The following is a 27,943-nucleotide window of genomic DNA, read 5'->3' as shown; positions in this document are numbered from 1 at the left end:
TAGCCTTTTTGCATTCAATAGATCCTTCTTGGACTGGTTGTCCAGCTGCACTCCTGAGGTAGGACCTGTAGAGGGGTATGTGTCTACAAGCCCTTCCTTCTCCTTTGGGGTCAGGGATGCTGAAGGATCTACTTCAGGAGTGGAGATGCAAATCTGGGGGTTTGCTATATCACCAGTGGGACCTACCGATTCAGATTTTTGGGCATCGGATGTTGCAACCTTTTGTACAGTATGTGTATGACCATTCATTGGCTTGTTGTTAGTTTTAGGTTGAGATGTTACAACTGGGACAGCTTGTGGCTTGGGTTGCTCTGCCTGCCAAGGAAAACTTATTTTTGTCCCAAATAAGGAAGTGGTGGGTCGCTCTTGTTTTCCAGGAACAGGTTTTTCCTCTTGAAATAGGCCTCCAGAAAGGGTTTTTAATCCTGAAAACAGACCACTCACTCCTGTTTGAGACATTGATGGAGCACCTGATGACGTTGTTGGTGAAAATAGGGATCCAAGAGATTTTCCTGCGTCACTCTGTGTCGATATAAAACCGAACAGAGACTTAGCTTGAGGAGGCTCTGCAATGTTGGGCCACTGATTAACTGGAGACACTTTATTAGTATCTGCTTCCTTGGCATCAGGTGGAACTGATGTGTCACTTTCTTTACCCTCAAGGTGTCCTTTAATGACCATGGGCTTCTCATCTATCATCTCTGCTTCATCAGCAGGTCTCTTTTTTTCAGTATTTTCTTCTTGATGGGTGAGGTCACATGTAGTGCTTCTTGAAGCATTTGTGACAGCAGAAGCTTTTAGACTAACTGCCTCAGATGCGACAGCACTACAACTTGTTAGACTGCTACATTTTAATTGATCGTTGTCTGGTAAGGTTGAGTCCCCTATTGTATATGTGCTAGTCTCAGTGCCACATAGTGCCCCTTTTGGTGGCCCACTTTCATTCTTAATCTCTGACTGTGGTGTAGTACCGACCATTATCTTGGGCTCAGCCGGCATTTGTTCAGATGGCTTAGGTGGTTGTCCCATTCCCCCAAATAAAGATCCACCTATGCCCCCAAGTATTGATGGTCCAGTCAGTGATCCAGCAGTCTGAGCAGTGACTCCTCCAAACATTCCTCCAAGTAATGAACCACCAGGCTGTGCTGTTGTCGCAGATCCTCCAAACATCCCACCCAGTAATGATCCACCAGTCTGGGGACCTACAGGCTTGGGAGGGGAACCTCCTCCAAACATTCCACCTAATAATGATCCTCCAGTGCTGGGGGTGTTGGTTTGAGTACCAGACTGAGGAACAGACCCCTTGAAAAAACCTCCCAATAAGGATCCCCCGGTCTGAGGAGCTGCTGTCTCTGTGTTGGAACCTCCAAAAATACCTCCCAATAGTGATGCTCCACTCTGACCAGTAGCAGCTTGGGGTGCAATTCCTCCAAGTCCAAAAAGGGAGTTATTCTGCTGGGGACCTTCAGTGGGAGCAACTGTTGGTTTGAAAAGGGATGACATAAAGCCTGTAACTGTATCTGCTGCTGAGTCACCAACAGATGTTTCCGGCTCTGGAGGCTTTTGTTGTCCCTGTACTACCGCACTTTTAACTTGACTTGACTGGCCACTCACAAGCTCTCTTCCTGCAAGCTGTTTTGCTTGAGCACAGATTTCAGATTCTTTAGACTGATTATCATTAGCTAAGGTAGTTGACTTGTCAGCATCTTGGCACTTAACTTCTTCGATGACATTGCTGTCAGTTTTGGCTAAGCTTGCTTCAAGACACTGGTCTGTTCTGTGAGGTTTCTGCAGTGTTTCTGCCTGCTCTTTACTTTTGCTAGCTGTATCAATTACAGAAATGTCATTAGCAGCTAGAGCTGGGGTAGTAATACTGTCATCAATGGGGTTTGGCAGAACATTGGCATCTGAAGTAATGTCAATAAGAGCTGAAATTGAAGTTTTCTTGTCATCATTAGACTTTGGTGCGCCTACTGGAGTGGGTGTTGCGGGTGGAACAGATCCTCCAAGCGTAGAAAGCAAACTTGCATCAGGTATCTCATGAGGAGCTGAAGCTCCAGGAAAAATGACACCTGAAAGAGATTTACCAGTCTGCGGTGTAGCTGTTTGAGAAGAGGATCCTCCCAAAATACTTCCCAATATAGAGCTACTTTTTGAGGGTCCTGAAGTTTGATTATCAGCCCTTCCAAACAATCCACCAAAGGCCCCACTAGTCTCAGGGGCTGTTGTTGAAGCTGCTGATCCTCCAAAAATCCCACCCAAAATAGATCCTGCAGTCTGAGATCCAACAGCCTGTGGAGCAGATCCACCAAATAAGCCTCCAAGCAAAGATGACCTTGCCTGAGGGCTTGCTGTCGGTGGAGCAGATACTCCAAGCTTAGTGGGATCAACTTGAGGAGGAGCCTGAGGAACAGACCCTCCAAATAAACCACCTAGTAATGACCCACCTGAAGCTGGTGTTTGGGGTGAAGAGCCTCCAAACACTGCCCCGAATAGAGAATGTCCAGGTTGCGAAGAGGGCTGGGCAGCAGAACCTCCAAACAGAGAGAATAAACCTTTGGCTGGAGGGTCATTGGGTCCTGATGATACAGACTCAGACCCTGTCGGTGAAGGACCTATCTGGCTAGCACTTGGTTCCGCGGAGCCTGATCCACTTATCATAGACAGAAGGCCAGAATATGGTGGTTCTTCAGAGGGAGCAGGATCTTGGGGTGCACCTTCTGTGCCCGTTTTCTTTTCCATAGTGGCACATTCAGAATTTGGCTCCATAGATACAATATCAATGCCTTTACGTTTGGCATCCTGTGTAGTATCTGCAGTAGTCCCAGTAGATAAGCCACCATTCACTTCACTTGATATTTTACTGGCATCTGCTGCCACTGGGACATGGCTACTGGAAACAGATGACATTTGGGAAGTACCTTGTGCCGATAGTGACTCTTTAGTATTAGTAGCAACAGCAGATGATGAATCAGGAGTTTGTTGCGGAGGTGACACAACATCATTAAATATAGAGAGTATACTCTTTGCAGGTTCTTTGGGTGCTGCAGTTACTGGAGAGGTAGACACATTTTCCCTTCCTGTTGTTACTGGAGTACTGGGGCCACTAAACATAGAAAACAAAGCTTTTCTTGAACCCTCACTAGAGGTAGACAAGCCACCTAATATTCCCCCAAGAACAGAGGGGGCTGGCTGCCCTTGTGGTTTAGATTGTGTCTGAGTTTCCCCTTGTAGGTGAGTTTGTGACTGTGGTACTCTGGGTTGAGTTACCGATGTTGGTGGCTGAGGTTGTGGGGGACTGGGATCACTAAACATTGAACACAGTCCCTTCATTGGGCTTTCAGTTGAACCTGATGACCCAGGCAGAATTCCCCCGAGAAGAGATCCTGTTTGGGCTTGCTGTTGACAACCAAACATTGAAAGGAACCCAGTATTTGGGGGGTCTTTTGGAGGAACAGTTCCCTGTTGCGGTATTTCCACAGCAGACTTGGTTTGAGGGGGAGGAGGAATTGATCCTCCAAACATAGATAATAAACTTTTACCGAGTGATTCCTGTGGAGGAGGTTGTGGAGCTGCACTTGGTGGATTTGTGTGAGGCAAGGGCCCAGTTTTAGGTGCAGCCTGTGTAGGACTTGGCCCACTAAATATTGATAATATAATTTTACCAAGTGATTCTTCTTGTGGAGCTGTCGCTGATGCAGGTAGTTGAGGTCTGGGATCAGATGGAACAGTTGCTGTTGATCCAGCAAGCATGTCTCCAATTGAAAATCCAAACAGTCCACCGGATGGTTTAGTTCCTCCTTCTTGTTTTGGCTGTTCTATAGAGAGCATAGTTTCTGATCGGGTTGTGGCAGGGCCTGTGGAAGAACTCTGGGACAATGGTTGGGATGGACTTTTGTTTGGGGGTTGGCCCTGCACGGACCCAGAGGTACCACTTTGGTCCATTTTTCGTTGTCTCTGTATGCCTTTAGTTCTAGATGCTGTTGTTAGTGAGCTCTCTGTAACACTGGGTTTCATTTGCAGTTTCTGTGATGGAGGGGGCTCAGTACAAAACAGACTGCTAATTGATCCAAAGATATTCGACACCCCTGTAGCCTCTTTATTTGTAGGAGCACTTCCTGGTAAGGAAGCAGTACTGCCAGTTTTGCTCTGTTCATTGGAAGATGTCTGAGATATTTTTTGTGAATCTGGTATAGGCTCTTCTATGCCCACTGCAGATTTCAGAAAGTTCATGAAGCCTGGCTGTGGTTCAGATGGTTTATCCACTGGCTTACCATCTGTAAATTGTCCAGATTTAATAGGAGACTCTTTTGACCCTGAAGTAATTATTACATTAGGCTGTGTTTGTGGGGTTGGTTGTTGTGTCAAGGGAGTCTGACGTGAAAGTCTAGGTTGCTGTGAAGCTGGATGCGATCGAATTGAGGGTTGAACCACCTGAGCAGTTGTTTGTACTGTGGGCAAAATTATTTTCTGTGTGGTAGCTGGCCCAAGCATTTGTTGTTTAACAATTAAATCTGGCTGACTCACTTCAGCAGGAGATTCCTCTTTAATTATCTTTGACTTGAGACTTTTGAAACCTGATGTAAGAATGTTTTTTGAATTTTTGTCAGGAGCTTTTTCACACGAGGATATGCTAGTTTTGTTGAACTCCACCTCTGATGTTTTGCCCACAAAAGATGACATAAGGGAAGACATCTTTTTGACTTGACGATTAGGTTGTTCCTCTCCTGGAAACACTCTGTCCCTCCATTCCTTCTCTGATACATCATCTACATGCTTCACTGTAACCCCAGTGGATGAACGTCGCCTTTGGCAAGGGTGGTAACAGTTTTGAAGTACCTGCTGATTGGAATTTGCAGTTGGAGTAGAGTTCAGGGAAACGGAAACCTTTTGAGCAAGAAATGTCTTCATATCCTGGTTGTTCCAATAAGGGCCGATGAGGTCTTTATTATGACAGGAAAGGTCAATAACATCTGTGCATTGGTCTTCATAGATGTAACTGTGCTGTCTTGTCTCCATCCTGACTTTGTTTAATCTGTACGACGTGAAATCTACACCTCGTTGCCCTTGTGACTGAAATGAATTTTCAAACATTTGAGAGAACTGCTCGAGATTTAAATTCATGATCTGATTTCCTTTCCGATAGGCTGCAGACAAATCTAAGGGTGCATTAAGAAGTTGAGAATCACCATGCTCTTGACCAGGTAACCAAAGAAGCTCATCCTCATTGTAAAGTGGAATTTTAAAACCACATACTAAAACCATTTCACTGTTTAGCCAAGCACTGGGAAAACCATCTACTTTCTTTTCATTTCCACAAGACTCACCTTCAGGGGCACATGTATACACATATTCACCTGCTTCATCTGTAAGCAAGGCATAAATGAAGTCAAGATCTGTGAAAACAAAGTAGCCACAGTCACCATCTTCTGCTGGCCACCACATTCCTTGTTCCAAAAGTGCAAGCCACTGCTGATACCATTCAGTGTCTTCGAGATACAGGGAGTCTTCTGTCTCAGTTGTTGGGGGCCAGTTTAAATCTATTGGTCTATTCAAATGAAACTGACTATGACTATGGGCATTTTGTAAGACTGCATTGTCCATTCCATATTGCCAGTTAGCTGAAAAAGATAAGCTTGGTGCAGTCTCCTCGTGAAAATCTTCGTGATATGAAACCCCACTCAAGCTGCAAGTGCTGCCATTATTAAACGAGTGCCATTTCCCAAACTTTGCATTACCTTGTTTATTAGTTAAGTTCAATGCTCCCTCCTCCTTAGGTAAATATTCTCGGTTTCCCAAGTCTTCGTAGCTGTTCCATAATTTCCTCCTGGGATATTGATCATCATTCATGTGTCCCTCAAACTGATATGGTTGAATTTGCTCACGGCAAATGACACCTTGCCATGGTGTGGAGGAGTTACATGGCTGATATATATTTGAGGAGCTGCGGGGAAGAGAAGATGACGGTAATGACGCACCTTCACAGTTCGGTCTATACACTTGATTCTCTCCCTGAAATTGATAATTCAGTGAATCGATCTGAAATTGCTGCCAGAGAGCACTTTCACGAATCCACTGGTTTTCATCATAAGAGAGACTTGTACCATAAGGGGACAGCTGACCTTGGTAAAGATCATGCCCTGTTGCTCCAGACAAAGAGGAAGTGCTTCCGTAAATGTTTGGCTGCATGGTCATTATTGAGGAAGGTGTATTGCTTTGTAAAAGGGAATGGATATTTCCTGTACTATAAGCCATTGGGGGAAGTGATTGAAGTGAGCCGGAATAATATGACTGGGATAAATTGCCTGTGCTAATTGAGGAGTATGGGGCCTGACTCTGAAGAGATCTTGTAAAAATAGCTGATGTTCTTAAGTCTAGACTCTCAGTATCAATGGAGACAGGTGTATTGATGAAAACATGTTTTCTCTGCCCTGGATTGAGAGAATCTCGAACAACTCTTTGATAGTTGTCCCTTCCAAAGTCTGAGGAAGCACTACACTTTAATATGTCTGAATGCAACTCTGTGAACTTATTAGAGTGTATCTGTTGTTCTGAAATCTGACCTGGTGTTTCTACTTGTTTCTGAGTACAAGGGTCCTCAGTAACATTTTTGCTAAACAGTCCAGATAAAAACCCTTGTTGGGCAGGTCGTGGAATCCTCTTCTCTTTGTTTTCATGTTCATGGGAGGATGGTTGTGTGACATTAGTGTGTACTTGTGTTTGCAGTGGGGTCTTTACTGTAACTTCGTAATTATTGGCCTTCTGATGCGGTGATTGTCCTGTCATTGTCTGGCAGGTTGTGGGGACTTTTTCAGATGATTTTGTTAACTTGTTAAACAACCCTGAGAGTACTCCAGATGGACTTGCTGTCTCCACCTGTGTTGCATTTGTATGGCTGCTTGGCACTTTGATTTGTTGTTGTGTCTCATGGATGATTTGGGGCTGTTGAGCTATATTTTCTGAGGAGGATTTAAGTAATCCAGAAAGTAGACCACTGGGTTGAGTAGGTTTCTGTGTTGAGCTAGTTTGTGGTTGATTTTGGTTGGAAATTGGGATATTCCTTGCTCTTGGTTGTTCGTAGCTGGATCTACTTGGCATGATTACTTGCTGTTGAGCTAATGTCTGCTGTTGTGCATTTGTGTTGTCTGCTGAAGCAAATTTAAAAAGACCACTTTGTTGAGATGGTGTTTGCTGGAGTGGAACTGTTTGTTGTCGAATAAAGCCTGGTTTACTTGTCTCTTGTTGGACAGCGTGCGGTGCTGATGCTCTATTACTGAGATGAGGCCCTTGGTTTGGACCTTGAGTATTCTGTTGGTTGAAACCACGTTGATTGTGTTGAGCACTGATTTGTTGCTGCTGAACTGTTTGGCTGTTTGAAGTATTCTCAGAGGATGCAAATTTAAGCAAGCCAGTCAACAACCCATTTTTCCGAGACTGTGTTTGCTGAGTTTGATCGGAAGTATGCTGCTGACAAGAGTCATTTGCAGGGATGCTCCCCTGCCTTTCAGCTTCAGAAGGCTGTACATTTTGTGCTATATTTTCGGTGGATGAAAACTTCAATAGCCCTGAGACAAGGTCCCCCATCCGTGGTACAGAATAACTTGGTTGTGGAGGAGGTTGATTGGGAAACTGTGAGGAATTAATGCTCTTGGGTGGTTGATTGTCATGGGAAGCCTGCTGTGGCAGATTGCCAGATAGGTCATTGGTAGAGCCAAATTTAAGAAATCCAGATAGAAGTCCTTGTTTAGGTTGATTAGAGTCCATATGAGAAACGTCATCAGCTGAGTTCCCTTTGAAAAGACCTGTCAGGAAATTTGATTCAGGCTGACTAGGAGCTTGATGCTGCATTCCATGGGGGTCTGCTATTGGTTTCTGATTTGATGTGTTGTGTTCATGTGAGCCAGATGACACTTTGCTGTTCTGACATTGCTGATTACTAGTACAATTCTGATTTGAACCAGAGGGAGGATTAAATAGGCTGGAAAACCATCCTCTCTCAGTGTTTTCCTGGGGCACACCAGAATTCGGTGTAGATGTGGTGGTTGTTGTTGAAGTTGAATCCTGATATGATTGCACAGGATTCGGTGTGTTTATGGAGGCACTAACATCTTCATTGGACGCAAACTTTAGAAAACCAGAGAGCATTCCTCCCTCTGATTTGGGACGCTGATGAGTGGAGACATTTTCAGAAGAGAGGAAAGGCAGTTTAAGTTCACTTAATGATGGCTCCTCCACTGGTTTCTCGAGTCGGGGATCCTCTGTGGCTCTAAACACTGGATACACTGCCACAGGTGGAACTCCATGAGGTGGAATGGGGACAGCAGATGTCATCAATGAAGCGAATGACTTCTTGAAAGGGCTAAAGAATCCAGTGTTTGCTGATGGCGTTCGGCCAATCGGCCTTGCTGGAGGAGGCACATTCTCTTTTTCGTAAATCATCGGATTTTGTCTGCCATAAAGATGTTCATCTCGTTTTTGCTCCAAATATTTTTCTTGCGAGGAACTTCTTGATTTTTCTGATTTCATATTTTCTTCTGCTGCCACTGACTGTTCACCTTGTCGAACACATTTATTATCCCATTGTGTGTGGCCTTGAGAATGTGTATACTCTGGTGCCTGTTCACCTGAGTTCTCATTATCCCCTGCTGAAAAAAGCTTTAACGGATTCAATTTCCCCAAAACTAAGTTTCCTGGAGCACTTTGGGGTTTTGTTACACACTTCTGTTGTTCTTTTGTATGCGTTTGACTAGGCAAATAATTTAATGATTTGTCATGACAACTTTCTACTGGAGACACAACAGCAATAGGAGCTGAACTATTTGATTTTTGACGAAACAAAATCAGTTGGGTTAGTCCAGATTGATTGGAAGGTTGAGCAGATGGTGCTTGTGGAGATGGGACAGGCTGTTTGGATCCACCTCCAACTGTGAGAGAGTCAGTGAGGGCACTAAATAATGAGCTCATGGCATTTTTTACTCCAGAAATACCCTGATCAGAAGGTATATGTGATTGGGTCTCTCCTTGAGGCTCCTTTGATGAAATATGTTGGTCCTCTCCAAAAGAATCGGTTTTATAGCTACCCAGAGATGATAGCCTTGATTTGCTTGTTTTAGGAAGGGAACCATACCTGCTAATTTCCTCCTCTTTTTCAGCAAGGTATTCAGAAACTGTTTCAACTAGACACTGAAGCTCATCCATTGGGTCTACATATGCATCACTTGGTTCCTCTCCAGGGGAGAGCATTGCCTCTGGAGCCCATCCTCTAAGTTTATCTTTTCCGCACTTCTTCTCCCGAAGGCCCTGAGAATTTTCTATGTGACAGGAGTAAGAATACCTGTCTTTGTAATGCCTTGCGTTATCGAGGTGGAAGTCTTCCTCTATAAAAGCAATGTCATCAATGTCCTCCTCTGGTCCAATTGGGTAGTGCAGATCCTCAGATTTCTCCAAATCAAAATCAAACCTCGCCCTCCCTCTAGCATCTTGTTCTTTTTTATATGCCACATAATTCTCCACAGTGTTGTCCAGCTCATTTTGTGCCCACATTCTTGTCTTGTAGAGAAGCGTATTCTGGTGTGGCCTCAGGCTTGGTGTAAAACGCTCCTCTTCTTCCTGCATCTCAACTACCTGCCGCATAAACAGCTCCCCTCTCTTCTCACGAAGCAGTGCAAGGTCAGAAGGAAAGGCCTCTACCCTCATTGTGTCTGCCTCCGTACTGAGCAATCCCCCTGGGTCCCTTATTTTTTTCTTTCGCCGCCGATCAATAGTGGCATAGCCTTCAGGGTAGGTGGGGGGAAGAAAACCACTGGGTTGTGAATTCAGACGGATAGAGGTATGCGATGGCTCGGGGTAGGGTCTCCCCATTCGAAGGATAACGTTGTCTTCCCGATCATCCAGGAAGTCACTCAGCTGTGGCTTGCCATGCCCTTTGTATTTGTTTTCCCAATCTTCAACCCCCATGCCAGAATCTACAGGTATAATTCTGACCCTTCCTTTCTGGTTTAATGATCTAATTTAGATTAAAGAATGGATTTAACAAAGAGGTGGGAAAGGATACAGGGACAGAAAAGGAGGAAGCAAACAAACAAGAAAAAATGCAAACAAAAGTTAAGCAGAATGATAAATGAAGCAGAACGATATATTACTACATTCAAGCCGAGAAACTCTTGATGCAAAGGTATGGACACAATTTAGCTTAGTCATCAATGTTGCAATAATATTACAACGTTCTTAACATAGACTGCAGGCTAAATAAAATGTAGCTGTTTTTGTTGATCTTGTAAAGCTTTAAGACACTATCATTTCCTCAGAAAGCAAAGCAAAAAAAATTGCCGTGGAATACAACTGTATGTGTATGCAAGTGTGTGAGTGTTTGCATCTGCCGCTTTGAATTAAGACCTTTGTAAATCCCTGAAGCAACAGTCATGCTTATCAGCGCTTCAACACTCAGTGGTCGTGAGAATTGCATGCTACAGTAATTAACCACCATATGGCGCACACAGAATTAGTTTTTTAATCACCAAAGAATTGTGCGTGTGTGTCACTGACCTACTCCCTCCGTGTGCGACAGAGGGATAACCTAAGAAATATGTCCGAACCAAGTCCGGAGCCTTTCAAACATACTGAACTTTAACAGAACCTCAAGACAAAAAGAAACACCAACAATGAGCTTTCCCTGGCCTGTAATCCCCTTTTCGTTTTTCGTTTTTTTTCCCTGATGTAGAATTATCCGGATCAACTTCCTATCAGTCCACACAGGCAGATTTGCAGCGGTCTCACTGGTACTCAACCCATGGAAGCACAAAAGTAAATTCCATGCACTGAGAACACTTGTCCTATTGGCCACAATTGGCCTCAAAACAGCTGCATAGTGGCAATATTATTAATAACAACAATGTATTAATGTTTCTACAGCAATGCTTCTTCCTGTCTTTGCATCTGTAGTAAAATAGAACATATTTTTTCAGTCATACAAAACATAAAGTCTAGCAGGCCTTGTGACGTGCAAGTGAGTGGATGAATACAATAGAGATTAAAGGCGCTGAACATTCAACAGAATCCTCCTGGTGGACTGAAGCAGCTGAATTAACCATCTGCTGTGGCGCATCGGACAGCGAGCCAACAGAAAGAAAATAAAACTACAACGCTCCATTTGGATTCTTAGTCATGCAAACTATCGGAGACATCAAATTTAAGAAGCAAGAGATCTAAAATGGCTTCTCCTGCCTTTGCGATTCATAAAGGTGAATTGTCTGTGATGTGTATATCTTATAGAGCGAGAAATGACACGACTGTGTGAACTGGTCCCTGGCTGCCAGCTTTCGCAGTTTCAACATTGCGACTCCGTCTACCTGGTTCCCCTCTGGTCTCTGTAGTCCAGGTCGAAGCTGTGGACCGAGTCTGTGCAGGAGTCCGGGTGCTGCTGCTGCTGCCGAGGCCCCATGGGATACTGGTGGACGGACGAGTTGGGCTGAGCCGTGGTGTGGTACCGCGGAGGCAGACTGTTACTCGTCTCGCTGCGGTAGTCGCTATCCCGGTCGTCCACGGCACTGTCCTGGTCATCCAGAGCTGCAGCAAGGGGACAGGGTGCGCTCAGTACACACGTCTCCTTTTTTAGACACATTAATTAATACATTAATCGTTCCTAATCTTTAACCCACGTTGAAGCTGAGGGCGCGTCTCACTTAAACTATGGCAACATAACAAAATTGCGACGAGCCGACGAAATAAACCACAAACTGGGGTCAGCGGGCGGCAGGTTTGTGGGGAGGTGGAGAGGGCAACAGGTGGGGGTGCACCTTCACAGCTCCCATTACGTGTGCATGCGCTCCCTATTATTGGAGGCCATCGAGCTGCCGTTGGTCTGCGTTGGTCCCGTAGATGCTGTTGCTGTATCGTCAATGCATAGGCAAATGCAGAATTCACCGATACGGTTTCAGTTTCTGTATCATTTGGCACTCTCTTGTTTTTCTACGTGAAAGATGGGGAGAGAATGATGACGTACCAACGCAGTTCAAACACAAGAATGGCTCCGTAGAAATTTGATGCGGCAAAATAATTTGTACTGGCGTTCAGTCAGTGGTGGAGGAGCGTGGCTAGGAATCTCATTTTCATGTGTTTGAACATTACTTTTAGGAAAAGGAAACTTTGTGCTGCGCTACAGAGGGGATACTTTGACAGTGCGTATATTGTTACATTAAATGCGTATCGCCCAATTTGCCACGTGCCGGAGGGGACAGCAGAGTTCATCTTTCCAAACGGATAAAGTGAGGAGCAACTGATTCTGTTGATATCTCTTGGGAGGACAAAACAAATGTCAAGACGCAGAATGACATTTGATAACAAATTCAATCCGCATGAATACAGTTTAGCACAGACTGCCACCTATCCCTTTGGTGACACAACTGCAACTTGCGCCCCTTAATTAGTATTTCAAACAAGCTCTTGTGTTGTTGTTTTTTTATACTTCTGCAGGTTTTGCTAACTATAACTTAATATTATCGATCTCAGTGTCCCCATTGGATTCATGCTAATTCTTTCTAAAAACATGCATGAGCACAATGTCAGCGTATTTTTCAAGGTCGCCTTCTTAACTAATAATTTATGGATGAAATATATTTTGGGTAATGAGAATTATAGGACATCAGCAGTAAAGAGGAAAACGGCAAAAGCAGGGATTGGCAGTAAAAAATATTAAATTAAATAAAAAAAGGCCAAAGGGAAATATGGGAGAATCACTGAGGAAAATCAAGTGTTATTGGAGAAATAATGAAAAACAAAATGCTTGGAAGCCTTATCGATGACAAGTTATTTGGGAATACGGTAGGACATGCAGAGGGCACTGAGGATTGGCCAGGGAGGGGGAAAGGGGGGGGGGGGGGGAGAATTTCATCAAAGTTTTGTTTTACATACTCAGTGGGTCAGCCCATCCGAAATAGTTGCCTGGTGGAAGTGCAGACGTTATAAAAGTGAGAGGTACAGTCAGAGGATGCAGGGGTTGTGCAAACAAAGAAAAGCAACCCAGTGTTGCGATAGTGGGAGGATGGGAGGATGTTATGTTTGTTTTAAAAAAAACATCTAGTCCCTCATTTTCAACTCGGAGTAAGAGTGCTCGAGTGTCACAACATCAGGCAGCCCGACAGGGTTTATGTAAGACAGAGGAAATAATATCAAAGCCTGGGAGCCAGAATGGTGGAGAGGTGGCTCCATCTAGAGGCCGATGGGAGAACGGGCGGTGCACACTCACAGCACTGGGAGGCCGCGAACGGCGGCGGGGGACACTGAACGTCATCCTGAAGAGGGTACTACAGAGGAGACAAACGGCAGGCATCAAGCATGACACCCGTGTTGCTGTTAATGAGCACAGTAGTTGCAGACAGGAACATACAAGCGCGCTCCTTTAACTGTGAAAACGGTTAAACACTCAAACCCAGCAAGACATTCATGGGGAGTAAAACGTTGTCATATAATTGCACGTCACCTCATCGTGGATTCTCATGGTATTGATGCGCTCCAGCTTGCCCGTCCAGTACTGCGCCTCGTCATCTGGGATGTCTGGGGAACGAAATATGTACAACACAGCAGATGAACAGAGATTAAAAAACCTGCAAATTGGAAGTTAACAGCCTGTTCCTTCGGATTTGAAGGAACAAATTAAATCAAACAATTAAAATCCCAAGTGCAGGACGGGAGTGTTGCTTTTTTCTCTCCCCCTAATGGTTTCCCTCTGGCCCCAGCCTCTCCAGTCACATCTGAGCCTGGAGTACTGTTGTGTTCTCGGCCTCCGCATTAAAGCCAACACGTTCACGCTACAAACAAACGTTGTAAATGCTCTCATTTAAAACCCAGTCATCGCCGTCATATCATTCAGAGATGAATGTCATGGACAGTGCTTCCGGGGCGCCAGAGGAGGCCGCATCCTGTCATTCTGATGCAGCCTAAATGAACAGACAGCCTTCTATGTGAGAGCAGCAACAAACCTGGAGAAATTATCTGCACAACATAAAGCATGCAAAAAATATATATAATCTCCCTAGTTATGGACTTCATTCAATTATAAATTAACCAGAAGCGATGTGTTGAAATCACTCCTGATTGATTTATAATTTCTATTTCACAGAAAATAGTGGAATTATGCTTTGAGTGATATGCATTTCAAGTTTAAAAAATTGTGTGTATAGTTCTCTATCCATTTTTCTCTTAATGGACATTTATTCAAATGGAAACATTTTGAGATTGCCACTTTAACTTTAGTTACGTTTATTGTAGGTCATTTTGAAGTTGTGACGGGCAAAACTTAGCTGCTGAGCTAAACCGAGTCCTATAATAATAAATACAACAACAACAAAAATGAAGACGTATCTGATCAGGTGCTCTGACCAGTCCCACTTCTCAGGTGTGGATCTCTGCTTTGCAGACATATGCACATTAAAGGCCGCACGAACAAAGGCCAGGGCTTCAAAGACACACACTTTAATGAATGGCCCTGGTGCCACAGAGAATCACGATGGCCTCCCGCTGGACTCCTCTCAGAAAATGGGGAAAACACAGCAGCCCTGCTTCCACTTTGATGCTCTTTGATCGCACCGTTTGAGCCTGACAGGAAGTGTTGAAAAACAGAGACTGTTGCCCAGGAGTACGTGGCCCATTTCGCCCTCCGATCATGCAGAGCCTTTATTGAATAAACTCTAACTCAATTCAGGGCCAAAGTTTTTTTTCTTCATATTGTTAAATGTATATATTTCTAAGGTCCAGCATGCGTTCTGAAAATGAAGTCTTAGATAAACCAATGAACGCTGCTATAAGTAAGAATTATAAAAATAAATGTATATATCTATATATATATATATATGTCCCACAGTCAAATATTCCACTTCTTTATGGTTGATTTATATATACGGTCGATTTATTTATATATATATAGATATATCTATATCTATAGATATATCTATATATATATATCTATATATAGATATAGATATATATATAAATAAATCGACCGTATATATAAATCAACAATAAAGAAGTGGGATATTTGACTGTGGGACAGTTTAGGTCACCAACTCATTTTTTAAATACTGTATATAAATCAACCATACTCTGTATAAAAAATATTCTTAATGGTTCCTTAATCCGGTTGGCCCAAATGAAACAAACTGGCAAAGACCAAATTATATTACTGAACCTAAGCTAATAGAGGGAGATCTGCCGTTGAACCAGTGGCCTCAATTCAAGCAGGACAGAAAGTCCGAATCCCCAGTGGAACCAGATCGGGGACGATGGACCGTTAGATGAATAATAATGGCGCCCTGCTGCGAGCCATTCAGCTATCAAAGCAAGCGTCCTCCTTCACATCAGCCAATGAGATCATATTATTTTCTCATGATTTCTATTACATCCCAAAAGAATACATAAAATCCTGTCGGTGCCCGCGGAACCTCACCGAGCGACCGCTGACATTTTCGGCAAGAAGAAACACGTGTGGCATTTGTTGGTACTCCATGGGTCAAGGTTTTGATCCGCCCTGAGGGAACCGGAATCAGTGCCCCCCCCCGCCCCCCTTTCCTCTCTCACCCACTGTTGTCGAGAGCAGGTACAGCTCGGGTAAGCACGTGAACTTTTCTAAAGTGCGGTGTGAAATAACCGTCTCACCAAAAGGCAGCTCGAAGCGCGTGTCCAGCAGGAGGCGGTGGGGTGTCGGGTTCTTGGTGCCATATATCTCGTCCGCCTTCATCAGAACCTCTGCGTCCAGACAGATCCAGTCGCCCGAGCCCTCCTGCAATTATATATATATATATAAATTTTTTTTTGGGTCTTGGTTTATTCCGTAGAGACGGTGCACATTATTAACGCATTGATGTAAATGCACCAGTTAGCCAAGAGGCTATTTGGCTGGACAGATGTTACAAAGTCACCCTTAAAATACTGAATATCAGACTCATTATTATTTCTTGATTCATTATTACTTCAGACATGCAACAAAGAGGCTCACACAATAACATATGCAAAGCAAATGAATGAGGGATAATTATGTTAAGTAGAAACACGGACAAAAAAACGAAATGACGTCGCATTATTCGACAATAAAAACCTACGGAGCAGAAGCACCGACCATAAAAGCAAGAAGAGCATGTACAATATATGAATCAGTCGAACAGAGCGGAACAACAGTTATAGACATGCAAATGCAGGTCGATGAGGGCCTTCTTTGTGTCCAATACTCAACCTACTCTCCATTATTAATATAATCTCCATGAGTAATAATATCTTAGAGCAGTTTTATTATTTCCAGGCTAATTAACACAGAGGCCACATTGAATCTGAATGTATATGGATGTAATGCTAAGTGAAATATCATTTTAGAAATTAGAAACATCATTTCAAAATATCAAGCTGTGTTTTGGAAGGAAAATATTCCGAATGCATGTTTTTACTTTTCCGTTGACTTTGTGAAGTGTGTGTGTGTGTGTGTGTGTCTATTATCAGACCTCTTCTGATTGCGGGATGCTGTTCAGGGGAATCCAAGCCATCCCCACGATGGTGTCCCAGATGAGGCCTTTGTTCCACACCTCAACGATGAGACCGAGGTCCAGCCGGTTGATCTCGCTGAGGGGGAAGGGGAGCGGGGAGGGGGTGGTATTTATGTATCAAATAATGTCAAGCTTCCATATATAAAGAAGCCCTCCCGTATAAACTGTGTGGGGAAATGCAAGCAGATAAATGAGTGGAACAATGACTGTGTACTTTGGGCGTTTGTTATCAGAATATATTTTTTTAGCGAGGAAACTTTCCAATATGTCACTCGACACTCAATAAAGCCGAAAATGTCTCCATAATTACTGCCAGGCCCGAGCAGCGGCTTGTAACAAAGGACACCTTCCTCTTTTTTGTTGTGTAATAGCTGTCATAATACATTCAGGCCTTTTTTGTCATTCAGTGTGCCATTCAAAAAGGGCTCCAAAACAGCTTGATGACAGCAATGAAATGGCATATACATTTTTGAAAGGAGCCGCTTGACAAGGGCATTTGCATATTCTCATCTGCGGTGGCTCACCGCTATCGACGGCGCGCCAAACAAAAGGAAGATGAGAGAAAAGATAATCAAAGACAGCAGCTAATTGAGAGAACTGCGGGGAGGACGTGGGTGATGGGGGTGGTGGGGTGGGATCCAGGGTGTCCAGGTGCAGAACTATACAGGCGGCTTTTCCAAATCATGTGCTCATTCAAAGTGCCACAGAATATAAACTATAAAGGTGTGCTCAGCAGAGCGCAGATTTCCGCCAGGTGTGTGTGCAACATTGTGCTGCGTCACGTGACTGAATGAATGCAACCCACAAAAGGGGCCGTAAAACACACGTCATCCAAAGCGGTGATGTGTAAATGCTCTTGAATCGGATTCGTCGAGCAATCTCTTCATATAATCTCGACAAAAAGCTCAACGGCCGAGCACATGGCAGTGGCTTGTGTGGGCCTACGCGTAACTCCGTCAGTCGTTAGCCAAACACAAAAAGATAAATGGCTGAGCGTATGGGAGTGCCGTGTGTTTGTGTAACTCCGTTAGCCAAACACAAAAAGCAAAACGGCTGAGCGCATGGCAGTCGCGTGTGTACGTGGAACTCCGTTAGCCGTTACCCAAACACAAAAATCTACATGGCCGAGCGCATGGGAGTGGCGTGTGTTTGTGTAACTCCGTTAGCCAAACACAAAAAGCAAAACGGCCGAGCGCATGGCAGTCGCGTGTGTACGTGTCACTCCGTTAGCCGTTACCCAAACACACCGACCAAAACGGAGTGCAAACTTTCTCCCCCCGATGATGTCTCTGGCAGCAGAGCGGCGACTGGGGGGCGGCGATGCACTCAGCTGTGTTGCTATTGTATAAGTATAATTAGGACAGCTGAGTGCATCGCTGAGTGGGTATTAGCCAAAACAATAAAAGTGTGTTTATTGTTTCGACCCCTCCCATACACCATTTTGCTTTCTTTCCAGCAGTTGGATGACACCCCTCATGTCCAGTTAGCATATTTTAGCACAAAGACGAGAAACAGGACGATACAGCTAGCTTCAGTCCGTCCAAAGGAAACAAAAACGTGTCTTCCAGCTAAGCTAAATCTACAGGCTGCGTTTCATTTCAATGGAGCTCGTTGCATTTTATTTATTTTTGCTGCAACAGGTGGTGCTGAGAATTCTCCGGAAACGCCGATGAATGGCCATGTTTTGATGGTCGGTAACACCACGCTGACACATCATTAATGAAGAGCGGAAGGATGAAGGTCTGGAAAAACAAACACCGTCGCAATGACGGAGTTCACAGAAGACAAACAATGACACGCATGCCGGCTCTCTCGTCGCCATAGATACCTTTCAAGGGAAAGTAAAAGGAGGAAATTAAACCAATGAATTACTCGGAGGGAAATGAACGCCAGCTGTTTACCGAGATACTCGCAAAGCGTCCAAACAGGACACCTCTCCCGTAGCTATGAGCACGAGGGAAGAACTAGACTTAAAACAATATGTATGAAAAGCATAGAGCTTGCGTTGGATTTCTAACTTACAACATGAAGTCCTGTTCCCAGCAGGGCTGGTCGCCCCGCACTGTGATGGTTGTGCTCTTGACATTCTGCACCTTCAGCGTCACGTAGGCGTTGAACTTGTCTGAAAACGAAGACAAAGGGAGATTGCAGTGATGGTCACAATATACCGGGAACATGTGGAGGGGCTACATCAGGCAGGGACGTGTGTGTGTGTGTGTGTGTGTGTGTGTGTGTGTGTGTGTGTGTGTGTGTGTGTGTGTGTGTGTGTGTGTGTGTGTGTGTACAGGAATCTGAAGAGAAGACAGACATTAGTACAGTAAGAATATGCAACCTGAGCCAAAATACATGCAAGTAATACAGAGCATCCCGGTTCTAATTTGGCTTTGTGTGGTAGAAAAAGACATCAGGAGCTCTAGTGAGAGTGAAAGCAGATAAATCCCCCGACCCATCCTCCATCCCAACTATGTCAAGCCAGGCCGTGCCAGGCCAGGCCAGCAAACACTGACCCAGTTAATCTCCAAAGAGAGCCAGCCCCATGCAGCAGATACGGGTACATGATCTGACTGCATGTTGGAGTTCTTTAGAGCTCGTCACAGAGGCAGACGGGTTCGCCGATACCGTAGCGGAGTGAAAGACCCTCCTGACCTCTCACTGCTGTGGGAAAAGGTCTCTTGTCTGCCCCGATATGATCAGGACTGAAAGACGAAATGCGGTGAGGTCTAAAGGTGACAGCCTTCACAAACAGAGTAGTAAACAAGGAGCTTTTTTGTAATTCTTTTTTTCTCCTTTAATTAAACTGGCACTGTCCATACAACTTCCCCGCCCGGTCATCTCCATCAGCCTTCTCTCGGCCGTTCAGCGGCGCCGCAAACAAATCGTCCGTGCCAGCTGTCAGCCCTGGGCGGGGTTACGGTGGAAGGATGAGGGGAGGGGGCAGGGGGGAGGGATTTAGACGGCCAGTGACACAGCCACCACTATTTCATTTCCTTTGGGGTAAAGGGAGTGTCGACACGTGTCTGCCGATGTGCTCCGTTTCGCTCTGCAAGATAACCAGTCGGTGGTCCTGCCTGCGAACTGTCCCCCCCCATTCGAGCATAAGTACTCCCTACCTGGCTGGCGCACGAAAGCATGCAGCTGTAGGAAGCGGCTTAGATTGAAATGCTGATCTTGATTATGGGTTGGAGGGCAGACTGGGATAGGTCATAAGGATCAAATCACATTTTATGGAACTTTCATGATTTCAAATGTCAAACTGAATATAGAGGGATGTCTGTTGTTAGCGGTTCAACTGAATTAAATACTTCATCACAACGTCGTGCGACTCACTGATTTGCGAATGTCCTGTATTAAGAAGTCGACTGAAACTACACCCGGGAGTTTCATGAAACTGAATCGAAAGAACGCGGAAGAAAAGAAAGCACTCAAGGCTGCCAACTACCTCACTCCAGTGAGCCTCAAATAACTGGAACATACCACCTGCTCACAGGTAAGCGCAGGGTGAGCCCAAACGGAGCCGGCCTTCAAATCTCACAGAGGAAAACCCCAAAAACTGTAACCTCGCCCACCTGCTGAGAGGACACAATGAGGCAAAAACGCTCTCCTCCATTGAGGCGGGACAACTGAGGAAATCCCATGAACCCGGAAGTCTAACGAGACCAGCTGGTGTCACCCTGTATGGAACAGACTGAAACATGGGACAGGAAGTAATATGTAATTCCATTCCCATCTATGTTCCTGTATGTATATGATGTTATATATCGCCGTGATGGCCAGCCCTACAACACACAACTTATCTTTCATGAGTGCATTTTTTAGATTTGCACTTCCAAAATATCAATGAGTCCAATCATAAGGGCTGCAGCTTGTGATTATTTTAATTATCATGCAAATTTGTTTCTCTTTCAATTGTTGGGTCCATACGTTTGCCATATTTGACAATTTCTCAAAGTGAGGTCTCCCCATTGCTTGTTGTATCAGAAACAAACAATTTCTTTTTATAAACATTCAGTTTACCGTCACAAAAGCGAAAAATCTCACTGAAAAGCTGGAGCGATCGGATATTTAGGCTTTACGATCCAAATAGTTCATAATAAATCAATCAAATTATCATTTTGGCTTCAAAAAGCAAAACACACACAACACACACACACACACACACAGATGGTCTATGGGAAATAAAACCCAAGGCATCAGCTGTTCCTTTGATCGATCACCTGACCACACACACTAAACAAAGATTGTTTCTTTCCCCGGGTTACCCCCGACAACGTATTGAAACATTTACTCTGCACACAGCAGCCGGATAAGTAAACGCAACCCGTGACACAATGACACAGTAAACAACAGATACAGGTGGATTCTTATGACACTCAGCTGACACGCAGCAGAAATAAAGATTAAATTACCCACGCCACGTGACGTGGCCAGAGAGCATTGTCCGGTGCCCCTCCTACACGCACCGCGAGTGATAGAAGCCAGACCTTATTAGTGTGTGTGTGGGGGGGGGGTATTGGGACAAAACACAGGCATCATTACACAGGAGCCTGGGGGATGCTTAAGCCTTTTCCCTGATTAGATAGTCCATGCCTTGTGCCACATTTGGGCCGGCTCCCATGATTAGAGGAGATGAGATAAGGGAAGAGGATGTATGGATTAGATAAGAGCCACTTAGCGGCTGTGGGTCCTTTACAGCAGGTGCTGCCCACAATGCGGCTGATACAATCTGCCCTGCTGAGGAGAAAGCAGCAATAACTGCCCGCGGGGGGTGAAAAAAAAAAAAAAAGTATATGCCTGCACAGTAAAAGCCTGACATACTGGATTTGTCCAGAAAGAAAACGTCACATTAACCCTCTGAACCAACAGAACCCGCCGGCGAGATGGAAAAAAAGCACGTTTGTTTTTTAAACGATCGCCAAAAACGACTGCGTTTATCGCAGCCAGAAGCTGTAAAAGCCGTCATAATCCTATGACGTCCATTTTTCCCAGAGGGTCCTCAAACACGTCATACGCGATGAACGCTTCTGTCAGAAAAATAAAAACGAATAATGGCACCCGATAGCCAATCCAGCTGTTGGTCGGTAATAAAGCGATATCAGTGCCGGAAGTGCATCTCTACTGTTTCCCCCAACTGTGTCTCTGTGGATGGCATGGAGGGGAGGGGAGGGGAGGGGGGGGGCGTATTGCACTTAGCTGTGTCATCCCTGCTGATTAAGAGCGGTGAGTGGGGACTCAGCAGGCATTCAATGGCACTATAGAACCGCCAATGAAAAGGTGTTTTGAGGAAGTGAGAGTCACCGCAACCCACCGGAGGTCCTCGAGCAAGCAGCCAGCGACTCAGCTGTGTCATCCCCGCTGATTAGGAGCGGTGAGTGGGGACTCAGCAGGCATTCAATGGCATTATAGAACCGCCAATGAAAAGGTGTTTTGAGGAAGTGAGAGTCACCGCAACCCACCGGAAGTCCTCGAGCAAGCAGCCAGCGACAGCCGGCCAAACTATGAGGCGGTTTGCTGCTTCAGAGTGCGCCGTTAGCCGCGGACAGACACACACACACACACACACACACGATCCTCCTGGCGGACATGATGCTGACTGATGCTGACTGGTGTCTGTGTTCTTAAGGCCAGAGCCTTCAGTTATCAAGCTCCTCTTTTATGGAACCAGCTTCCACCTTCAGTCCGGGAGGCAGACACAGTCACCTCATGTAAGAGTAGACTGAAGACTTTCCTCTTTGACAGAGCTTATAGTTAGGGCTGAATCAGGTTCACCTGGTCCAGCCCCTTGATATGCTGCTATAGGCTTATAGGCTGCTGGGGGACGTTTAGGATACACTGAGCACCTATCTCCTCTTTTCTCCCTCCTTGTGGATGAATTTGTATCTCTCTATTGCACAATACGAACTCTGCTTCCTCCCCGGAGTCCTTTTGACTTCACGTCTCATAGGGTCATCGGACCCGATGAGACGTCATAGATCCTATCTGCCTGATGGATCATCGAGGTCTGGATCATGGAATATGCCTACTACCAACAATTCATACACTCTGTCATATTCATTTGTGTTGTTACTGTGTTTTAATGTGTGTGTAATGATTCCTTCTGTACACATTACATCTATTGTTCTGTCCATCCTGGAGAGGGATCCTCCTCTGTTGCTCTCCTGAAGGTTTCTTCCCTTTATTCACCGTGAAGGGTTGTTTGGGAGTTTTTCCTGATCCGATGTGAGGTTTTGGGGCAGGGATGTCTATGTGTACAGATTGTAAAGCACTCCGAGACAAATTTGTAATTTGTGAAAATGGGCTATACAAATAAACTGAATTTAATTTCATTTCATTTCATTCTTCCCGAACTTCTTCCCAGTGAGATATTAATGAGCTTCTATATAGGACATCGGTGTTTTGAACATTACCGCTTAAGTTATATTCAAAGGACTCAGTTATAATCCGGGTTAGGATAACCCGACTGACATTAAATGGGAACGTTGTAGCATAGGATCTCATTTACCCAGTATTTTAAGTTTACTAACTCAACAATAAGGGCCCAGCTGGCTAGCCCGTTCCTTCACTGCAAAAAACACGCAGGACACAAAGCAAAACACAAAAAACACAACACGGAATACAGTTCATTCAGTGTCTTTCAAGTTTTATATAGTTCTTCGGGTCAAAAGAAACGAACACTGTCCTTTAACGGAAAACCCGACTCAAAAGGAGTCTGCAGATAACGGAAATATTTCTCTTATCACGTTAATTAAATAACATATCATTTCCAAAACCACAATGAAATAAGTGTGAGAAGCAGATGATCCAAGTAGCAGGCTGTCAGGAGCCCCTCCAGACCAGATCCTGCTCGGATGCCCGAGAATCTCCTTCCCGACAGAAATGCCCTACAGATAAGTCCTGTACACCCTCCTATCCAGGCCCGACCGCTCTGTTTCTACCAACAATCCCACACACACACAAACACTCTCTCACTCACACACACATACACACACACACCTTCCCCATCTTCTGAACTGGACTCTACAGGACATTTCCACCCTCCTGCCATTGCACACATCCCACTGCCCCTCACACTTATTTCATTGTGATTTTGGAAATGATATGTTCTTTAATTAACGTGATAAGAGAAATATTTCAGTTATCTGCAGACTCCTTTTGAGTCGGGTTTTCCGTTAAAGGACAGTGTTTGTTTCTTTTGACCCGAAGAACTATATAAAACTTGAAAGACACTGAATGAACTGTATTCCGGGTTGTGTTTTTTGTGTTTTGCTTTGTGTCCTGCGTGTTTTTTGCAGTGAAGGAACGGGCTAGCCAGCTGGGCCCTTATTGTTGAGTTAGTCAACTTAAAATACTGGGTAAATGAGATCCTACGCTACAACGTAAATATTAGACAAAGCCGTCACGGCAATGTTGGACAATCATACTTAATTCGGGGCCCAATTCCTTTTTGTATGCGGATATATCCATAGTAATCCAATATTGACTGATAACAGGCCAATAATAAACATGATTATCGGAATAATGTGCAACGTGACGGCATGACGTGTGTGTGTTTGTGTGTGTGTGTGTCTTGAACCATTTATGTTTTTTTGCGAACCGCCCACTGGCCCCTGAGCCCTCGGTTGAGCATCTCCATCCATTTTTTTCTCCAATAAATTAGTCAAAGAAATGCAGGAGGCTGGAAGGCTGACATTTCACATGCGGTCCGCTCATCTTTATCGCATGTGACACAAGAGCATGAACCCAGCGGAGGACTTTCTGGTTTGTTTTTTTCTTCCATTGTTGAACCCCACTCCCCACAAAAGGTTAAAGGGCTAGCAATCTGTGTGATTGCTAGCCCCGCCCTCATTGTGTCCACCTGTGTCTCGTTCCCCTAAGTCCAATCACCTGCACCTTCCCTGTGTATTTAAACCCTCAGTGTTGGTTCGTACTGTTTAGTGAGTGTGTTTGACCTTTTTTCAGGAACACTTTTAATCTTCTGTGGAACGTTGTTGCCATTGTCCTATCTCTCTCTCTCTGGCTACAACAGCCATCCTGACACTGAGTGCTGCATCTATCTCATTGTTGGACTCCATTGGCCTCGGTCAGACAGTGAAGAAAACCACTCACTTTTTTTTCAGTTTTTTGGGGAGTTTTTCCTGATCCGATGTGAGGTTCTGGGACAGGGATGTCGTATGTGTACAGATTGTAAAGCTCAATTTGTAGAGGCAAATTTGTAAATGTTGGGCTATACAAAATAAACTGAATTGAATCTAAATTTTGACCGACATAAAATGCGTGCAGGCATACATTTGGATTTACTGACACACAAATTCACCCCTGCTTTTTCATGTCAATCGGGGGAAAGTCCATCCAAGGGCACCTTCTCTTCTGCACAAACAGTGTTCTCCAGAGACTACTTTGTGATGAAGAGGGCTCAGCATAAGGCCTAAAAGCTGTGCAAGCGAAGGTGTTGTGAGAAGCCCAGGGCAAACACACCCTGTGTAAACGCAGAGGCCTCTTCTAATAAATCCCGCCTCTCCTCTTTCGCGGATCGAGTCCTGCTTAGCGCGGAGGAGTCGTATGGGACCCACGTTAAGTTCAGTAATGCCTTCCTCTGACCTGAACCCGAGGCAGCGGGAACATGCAGCCCTGACGCAGCATGACGTATTACTGAAAGAAGAGCCTAGCTGTGACCAAATCAATGATGCTTTCATTGTATGAAATTGAAGTCATATTCAGGCTGTATTTCATGTAAATGACATGTAATGTAATGTAATTTCAATATCCTCATCAAATATTGTCTTTAGTTTGTTTTACGTTGGTGTTTCTTGGTGACACTTTTCTTGAAAGGTGCCTGCCACTAGGGCCCTAACATCACAATATTCTTATTACGAATACATACGACATGGGTGCATATAGTAAAATAATGTAAAGTTTCATGGAGAATAACCCATTTGATGACCTATGTGGGTAATGGTGTTACAACAGACCAAACAATAACCAAAGTACGTCAGTATTTAATGACGATTTTGTTGGAATCATTCATTTGGCCGATAGAACATTATATACAGGACTGTCTCAGAAAATTAGAATATTGTGATAAAGTTCTTTATTTTCTGTAATGCAATTAAAAAATTATTAAATATTAAAAGAATAAAAGGCTTGCATTATTTCAGTTGATTTGTAATGAATCCAGAATGCATGACATTTTTGTTTTTTTAATTGCATTACAGAAAATAAAGAACTTTAACACAATATTCTAATTTTCTGAGACAGTCCTGTATAGACACACACGCACACATATGTATTTATATATATATATGTATGTATATATGTGTGTTTCTATATACATATATATATATATATATATATAGACACACACATATATACATACATATATACAGGACTGTCTCAGAAAATTAGAATATTGTGATAAAGTTCTTTATTTTCTGTAATGCAATTAAAAAAACAAAAATGTCATGCATTCTGGATTCATTACAAATCAACTGAAATATTGCAAGCCTTTTATTCTTTTAATATTGCTGATTATGGCTTACAGCTTAAGAAAACTCTAAAATCCTATCTCATAAAATTTTAATATTTCCTCAGACCAAGTTAAAAAAGATTTATAACAGCTGAGTGTTTGTCAAGGCTCAGGAAACACTTGCAGGTGTTTCGAGTTAATTAGACAATTCAAGTGATTTGTTTAATACCCTACTAGTATACTTTTTCATGATATTCTAATATTTAGAGATAGGATATTTGAGTTTTCTTAAGCTGTAAGCCATAATCAGCAATAAATCAGAATAAAAGGCTTGCAATATTTCAGTTGATTTGTAATGAATCCAGAATGCATGACATTTTTGTTTTTTTAATTGCATTACAGAAAATAAAGAACTTCATCACAATATTCTAATTTTCTGAGACAGTCCTGTATATATGTATGTATATATATTATATATATATATACAGGACTGTCTCAGAAAATTAGAATATTGTGATAAAGTTCTTTATTTTCTGTAATGCAATTAAAAAAACAAAAATGTCATGGATTCTGGATTCATTACAAATCAACTGAAATATTGCAAGCCTTTTATTCTTTTAATATTGCTGATTATGGCTTACAGCTTAAGAAAACTCTAAAATCCTATCTCATAAAATTTTAATATTTCCTCAGACCAAGTAAAAAAAAAGATTTATAACAGCTGAGTGTTTGTCAAGGCTCAGGAAACCCTTGCAAGTGTTTCGAGTTAATTAGACAATTCAAGTGATTTGTTTAATACCCTACTAGTATACTTTTTCATGATATTCTAATATTTAGAGATAGGATATTTGAGTTTTCTTAAGCTGTAAGCCATAATCAGCAATAAATCAGAATAAAAGGCTTGCAATATTTCAGTTGATTTGTAATGAATCCAGAATGCATGACATTTTTGTTTTTTGAATTGCATTACAGAAAATAAAGAACTTCATCACAATATTCTAATTTTCTGAGACAGTCCTGTATATATATATATATATAACATGACAGTATCTAAGTTATACTGTATACAAGGTATTTTAGTATTGCCCACCCATTAAGTTGATCAGTGGGATGAAAGAGGACACACTATCTAAATAAGTCTGTTCCGTCATAAGCTGACAAGTGCAGTATATTATGATATACAGGAGCTGCATTCTGAAGAAATGGCCCCCTAATAAATGTTAAAAGGCAAGCCCCAGACCGGCTGCTCATGCGCACAGTGCTCCTTTGACACACACAGCAACATGTACATATTTGCACGATGACAGTAGACATGTTTCTAAATGTCATGCCAGAGTGTACTTGACAAATCCTTCTTTGCTTTGACAACAAACAAAAAAAAGTGACTGATATACATTTCACCCAAGGGAGATAACAAGCTTAACTGAATTGCCCTAATGTTTGCTCTGGGACAGGTATGTGGTGTGACCCAGAGGGAGGGAGGGCAGAGACAGAGACAGGCCAGCCTAGGCTGACAATCTCTTAAAAAAATTAAACAAACGCATATCTCAGTGCAACGGGGCTGCTTGTGACGCTTGTAAAGGGACCTAAACATGTTTTCATAAAAATCATTACGCTGTCCCGTTGGTGGGGGAGGAGGGACGAGGAAAAGTCCCACGAGGAACAAATGCAGACACCTGCCGGGTAATTAACTTGGCCAATTAGAGAAGGGAGGGAGGGAGGGAGGGAGGGAGAGGGGGGAGAAGGGGTCAGCCAGGGACTGCAAAAGAGATGGAAAAGTCACAGCGGTGGCGTCTCCCCGTCACGGGGCTTAGAGGGAGGCGCGAGGCTGAACACTATGAGGGATTTGCTGAAGGTGGAGAGCGTGGGGATTTGGATTTAGCGGCCATCCATCTAAGCTCACCTGTGCAGGGCCGGCCAGTAGAAGGACACTGGGATTACATCACGCAAAATCAAC

General features: G+C 43.8%; 1 protein-coding gene across 22 annotated transcripts in view; it reads right to left on the bottom strand.

Annotated features, from left to right (window-relative positions):
• Positions 1-27,943, bottom strand: part of LOC130205452 (protein unc-13 homolog B-like) — a 71,546-nt gene that overhangs the window by 36,986 nt on the left and 6,617 nt on the right. For 15 of the 22 annotated variants that reach the window (XR_008833919.1, XM_056432842.1, XM_056432841.1 and 12 more), the window contains exons 3-10: positions 18,549-18,648; positions 16,485-16,602; positions 15,649-15,772; positions 13,478-13,551; positions 13,244-13,301; positions 12,910-12,939; positions 11,349-11,565; positions 5-10,006 (exon numbers count right to left, since the gene is read on the bottom strand). Coding sequence is in view for 21 of the 22 variants with exons in the window: in XM_056432842.1 (XP_056288817.1) it covers positions 5-10,006; positions 11,349-11,565; positions 12,910-12,939; positions 13,244-13,301; positions 13,478-13,551; positions 15,649-15,772; positions 16,485-16,602; positions 18,549-18,648 (10,723 nt within the window). In the remaining variant the exon portion in view is untranslated. The remainder of the gene's footprint in view (positions 1-4; positions 10,007-11,348; positions 11,566-12,909; positions 12,940-13,243; positions 13,302-13,477; positions 13,552-15,648; positions 15,773-16,484; positions 16,603-18,548; positions 18,649-27,943) is intronic. The other 7 variants (XM_056432830.1, XM_056432849.1, XM_056432847.1 and 4 more) reach the window with 3 other exon arrangements.

The sequence above is a fragment of the Pseudoliparis swirei genome, chromosome 15 (assembly GCF_029220125.1).
Source record: "Pseudoliparis swirei isolate HS2019 ecotype Mariana Trench chromosome 15, NWPU_hadal_v1, whole genome shotgun sequence".
Taxonomy (NCBI): domain Eukaryota; kingdom Metazoa; phylum Chordata; class Actinopteri; order Perciformes; family Liparidae; genus Pseudoliparis; species Pseudoliparis swirei.
Note: the sequence above shows the minus strand (reverse complement) of the source record. Positions and strands in the feature narration are given on the sequence as shown.